We start from the raw sequence: 5,625 nt of genomic DNA, 5'->3' as shown, positions 1-5,625 counted from the left end.
CAATAATACTTCTGACTGCAGTTCAATTACTCACTATCTTCACACACACACATTACATTATTCTCCCGACACGTTGTCACCCTCTTTTATATACCAGGCTACCCTATATCTAGTAAATACTAGAGCATTCGCCAAGGTACGGAATAGTTCTAGAAACGTGGCGTCACACTAGTCATGTGACTCGCTGACGCAACAATATTAATTACTAAATAACATCTTCTTCGGTCATTCTCCCAGTTCCATAACAAAATTCCGCTTTTTTTTAAAACTTTCATATTTCTATAATAAATTGGGATTTATACTTAAATTGTTATTCGTTTCGAAATTCTGGTTTAACGGACTATTTTGAAGTGTATAAAGAGTAAGGTTACTTAAGTAGTCTTGAAAACTGACAAGCATAAAATTACACACAAGAACTAAGATGATGGGTATTTCCTCGTATAACAAAACACGTGCACAGAAAATTTACTTTTCACGTGAAACGTGTACAAGATATCAAAATATGTTTCATAAAGAGCACGAGTTTCACCCTCATATCAGAAACTTAAAATCAGTAACACTGCATTTTATACTTTTTCATTCTGAATTAGCATCGTCTCTATTAACGCTTCCCACTAACGATAATGAACCTACAAGTTATTTATTTCATTGTTCAAGTCAATTCCTTTCGTAGTTAAAGCGTTCCATTTAATGTTCAATTTGAGAATTTAGACTCACTAAAAGCAATCCTCATAACCAAACTGACAGTGATTTTTATTGAATCACAAAGAAAAATTATCAATACAAAATATTGGCTGGATGTTCTTGATAAACAACAAAATATACAAAAACAAAGAAAATCTAGTAAAATATCACTTAAAAATAGTAGTTGGCTCAAACGAATAGAAGATGCAACCATAAAGTTAAGTAGTCGTTTTTTTACTGTTGATATTTCATGACGAGTTTATGAAAGTTTTTTTTATGGTGTGATAACACATTAAACATTTATACAAATGATAATCTCCCTATGCAAATGTGATAATCTGTGTTGTTAATATTTATTAGATAAGATTTAAAAAAATTTAATAATCTAGGTGACAAGCATAAAGTTATCTACTTATGAGATTACATAAAAGCTTTAAATGTTCTGCAAGTTATTTTGTTGAACGAGGTTATTTAATAAGAAAAATTCTATTGTTCAAAGAATGAAATACCTAAGGTGAGAATATTAAAATAAATCTGAACAACCATTCACCTGAATAGTAAATTACATCAGAATATCTACACACCCAAGTAGGAAAAAGTCACTTAAGAGTTTAGAAGTACTCTTCCCGGACCTTTGAGAAGAACGAAAATTTTACATCAAACAGCGTTTTAAACTAAACTTTATCTTCATTGACAACATGGAATCACGAAAAAAAAATTAAGAATTTTATAAACCGAAATTATATATACACAGAAAATACTTTATAAAACGCAAGAATGCACAGTAGGTACTTTATAAACATTTATACTTTTCATAATTTTCATTCATAGAGTTGAAGAAAAAATACGCATTTACAAAATTTTCTGAGGGATTAAGAAAAAAAAGCCCACACCAATGTTAATAGCCATGTAACTAATTAAATATTCAGATTTAAGGTTATAAGTGCTGACATACTTCGTCAGAATATTTGGGAAACATACACCCTAACATTGGAAGAAATGAGAACCAATAGTTTTTCTATTTTGTTACAGAGATACATGAAAAAAAAACAAACAAGAACCTAGATTAAAGTACTTTTTATATAAGATTTCTTAATCTTCTTTCCAGCACCTAAGCCTAATCTTGGGAGATCAACATTATTATAATTTGTTTAACCAAATATATATATTTGTACATTAGGAAGTATTTATTTAAATTACACACATATATATGCATACTGTATTTTCTTGAAACCTATATCCTACTAAGGCAAAAATCTTCACACCAGACAGTGTTCCTTAAGGGAATCTTTCTGTGGTGCTATAAGACTCTCCATGAAACATCTTATTCCATGAAGTGTTACTCTAACTAGCACACCACCTCCTACACAATTCAAGATAAAACACTTCAAAAGTAACAAAAAATTCACAGCAAAAAATAAACACTCACAAACAATAAAAAAAACAACTTATTATTTAGATATTAAACAATACACACAGTACAACAATTTAAGTTATAATTATTACAAACTAAACATGAAACTTAACAGTTTTTACAAACTTACTTAATGTACACTCTTATCATAAAAATAGAACTTTTGATTTACTTAACATTTTTGCATTCTTTTTATTTCACACAATTTTGTCTGTACAATACACTTCTAGTAAACAAAGACAAGCCTTATCAACTTTAAAGGCATAAAACTGAAACTAAACAAGTAAAGAAACCACTCTAGTCCTCACTTTTTATGTATCAGTGTAATTAGAGTACTTTATTTTTTATCACCTTATATTTAACCACAAAAACTGATCATGCAAACACACATTAAAAAACAATCACTAATTGTATCACAGCCTTAAGGTTCAATGTTTGAACACAAAATAACAAACAATAGAAGATTTTAAGAGATGATATGAATATTTTTCATTTCACAGACAAAATTCACTATATTAGCCACAAATACCTTGTTAATGTTAGAATTCAAAGTGTGAACAAAACAGATAAAACTAATAGTCACAATTTACTGTTTCAGATACAGACAACGCTGTTGTGAGGTAACATGAATATATTTTACAAAAGAGAAGTTGGTTTGAAGATCACAGACACCAAAAGTTTTTGGTGCCGATATTAAAACTTAAAATGGAAATATTAAATAAAAGTAATGCGGATAACTATTTCACAGAGAAAATCTATTATTCCTGGAGTTTTGTGATTATATTGAGGTTGAGAAAGTTCAATAAAACAAAATTAGATACTCATGCACACAATTTTATTTATTATGTTAGTGATAACATTTAGATTTTGAAGTTCAATAAAACTAATACAGATGATGGATCCACAAAGAACATCTTATTCCTGGATATCATGATAACAATTTAGTTTGGAAATTACAATAAAATTAATGCAAATGATGAGCAAACACACATTCCATTACTCCTGGTGTTAGCAATAAATAAATAGAAACTTCAATGAAACTAATATAGTTGACAGATCCACCCAGAACATGTTATTCTTTAACATCATAACACTAAGTTGGAAGAATTTAATAAAATTACTATAGATGACAAGTACACGTAGAATATCCATTATTAGTGGAGTTGGTGATAACATTCAGGTTGGGAAAAACTGAATAGAACTAATACTGGTATCACTCTGTTCAGGAAAATTAATACAAACAATGAATCACCACATATCTTCCACTGTTACTAATAATACTTAAATTAACAAAGAAAATCAAGAACAGTAATCTAAGTGAAAGATTCACATCAAATATTTGTATTTGTGAGAGTTCAAAGAAAAGCTATGTAGGTGAAGACAGTTTCATACCAAATATCTCTTATCTGGTGCTATTGCCTATACAGTTGGAAAAATTCATGAAAAATAACCTAGGTGAAGATTCACAGCAAAAATTTGCAACTTCTGGTGCTACTGATAAACAAATGTTTGGAAATGTGAAAAAGTGATACATTCAGTTGAGAGAATTTATAAGGACTGGATTTATTTCTTGAGCTCCAAAAAAGCAGCTTTATTCAATAATTTCAGGAACTTAATATTTAATAGTAGCAGCTAGCTGCTGTCTTTCTAATTCTTCAGCTAAATAAGCTCTTTGTTGGAAAACTGGTGGCATATCAGGCATTTTCTGTTTCAAGACATCACTTCCAAACCATTTTGCCAAGTTCACAGGAGACTGCTGGTTTGATGGCCCTTGAATAGGAATAAGACCTGGTCTTCCTGAACTAGCAAGATTACCATAGCAACCTAGAATAAAATAGTATAATATCAGTTAAATTGCCAAAATCATTTAAGAGAAACCAGATACAATGTTTTACACATTAAATTATATTATAAGTAAAAGAAAGCTACTTGTAAAACAAATACATGTACACAGGCTGCTTGTGAGACAAAGTAGGATATACTTAGGATAAACTAAAGCATGTATAATTCAATATTTCTTATAAAAGATAAAACAAAGCAGGATGGTTATAAAACAAATACATGCAACAGCATTTCCTGCCATATTATGGTAAAATACACAAACATACACCTGAAAAGTTATATTACACTTGTCATATGAAAGCAGTCCACATAAGCAAGGACAGTCTCCATTTTCCTCCCACATCCAAATTAAGGGTATATGGACCTTTTGGTCCCCACCCACTGTTTGTGCTACTCCCACAACCACTTCACACATTTTACAAATCCTATGTAGATCAATCTAGATCACAAACTAAGTCATTATGGTTCTTTTTGTTTCTTCCTTGCTGATCTTAGTTCTTAAATCCCTCCTCCTTTTTTAAACAGGTTTCTAAACTTTAAGCCACCCATTTAATTTTAACTCATTTTAATAGTACATACATCTGAAAAGTAAACGCTTCTTGTCTTATGGAAGCAGTCCACACACAGCTGCATGGGGAACACTTCCAATCACAATATGGTAATAAAAAAAAACACCCAATATATTTAATTTTAAGAACCTGAGAGAAAGCAAAGAATATGTAATATGTCATCCATACTAGCAGATGAGGCCTTTTACTCAGTAACAGGACTCATCAGAACAACAGTGATATGATAGACGTAAGAGTCATGGCGATATTGGTATTTTAATAATCAATCTCACGAACAATTATTATGGTGTGAACTAGAGTGAGCGAGTTGTAATTATAATTTGTATTTAAGTAGTTTATAGCAATTAATACCATTATTTATTATTAAAATTTTATTTTGAATTAACTTTATTATCATTCAGAAGAATCGGTGAATCAGCAAGTTAGTCATGAAAGCATTCCTGATCCAAATAGTAAACACTTATTAGCATGACACAAAAGTAATTAACACAGATCTGACTAGTTAACCCAAGCCTAACTAGTTAACACCATTCCTTATATGGTATGGCAGTAGTTTAACTCAACTGACCTAAACATTGAACATATTTTCTAATATAAAATGAAAGTAATCCACACATCTGCTCCAGTACAACTGAGGCTTGAATCCAAGCAAATTACAATACAATTTATTTTGGTATGGTAAAAAGCATGCCTTTTAACATTTCAAATGTCCTAAAAAATCCTAGTGGTGCAATCATTTAGAAAAAATTGTGGACTGCTAGAAAATGCATATAAAATCTGTATTCATTGATTGATTTTCTTCACTGAGAACTAGCTTTTGCTTTGTAAAGTTCTATAATATATTAATGTCTTAGGTTGCTCTTTAAGGCATACGAGTAGTGTTTTGGAGGAAACAGTTCAAAATTATAGTGCAATAATGCAAAATTTGGCAAGCTTTCAGTAAACATTGTCCTTTGTACAGTAAAAAAAACTATCAGAATTCCTAATATTTTTGCTAAAAATTAATAATTAAATAAAGGAAGTTGAGTATTGAGTACTACATGTTGTCTTCATTTCTTTTATCAAAAACATTACATACAAAGTAACATAACAAATGAACAATAAGAAAACAGATAC

At 30.0% G+C, this 5,625-nt stretch overlaps 1 protein-coding gene across 8 annotated transcripts in view; it reads right to left on the bottom strand.

Moving 5' to 3' along the window:
• Positions 1-741: 741 nt before the first annotated feature.
• The window catches only part of LOC106471904 (eukaryotic translation initiation factor 4E transporter-like), a 68,651-nt gene continuing 63,767 nt past the window's right edge, over positions 742-5,625 (bottom strand). For 5 of the 8 annotated variants that reach the window (XM_022400521.1, XM_022400522.1, XM_022400523.1 and 2 more), the window contains exon 21: positions 743-3,922. In XM_022400521.1, the coding sequence (XP_022256229.1) occupies positions 3,711-3,922 (212 nt within the window). In that variant the 3' untranslated portion in view covers positions 743-3,710. Of the gene's footprint in view, positions 3,923-5,625 lie in introns of all 8 variants that reach the window. The other 3 variants (XM_022400520.1, XM_022400526.1, XM_022400527.1) reach the window with 2 other exon arrangements.

This window comes from Limulus polyphemus, unplaced genomic scaffold, assembly GCF_000517525.1.
Source record: "Limulus polyphemus unplaced genomic scaffold, Limulus_polyphemus-2.1.2 Scaffold4956, whole genome shotgun sequence".
Classification (NCBI taxonomy): domain Eukaryota; kingdom Metazoa; phylum Arthropoda; class Merostomata; order Xiphosura; family Limulidae; genus Limulus; species Limulus polyphemus.
The sequence above is the reverse complement of the archived record's forward strand: the minus strand, read 5'-3'. Positions and strand labels throughout refer to the sequence as shown.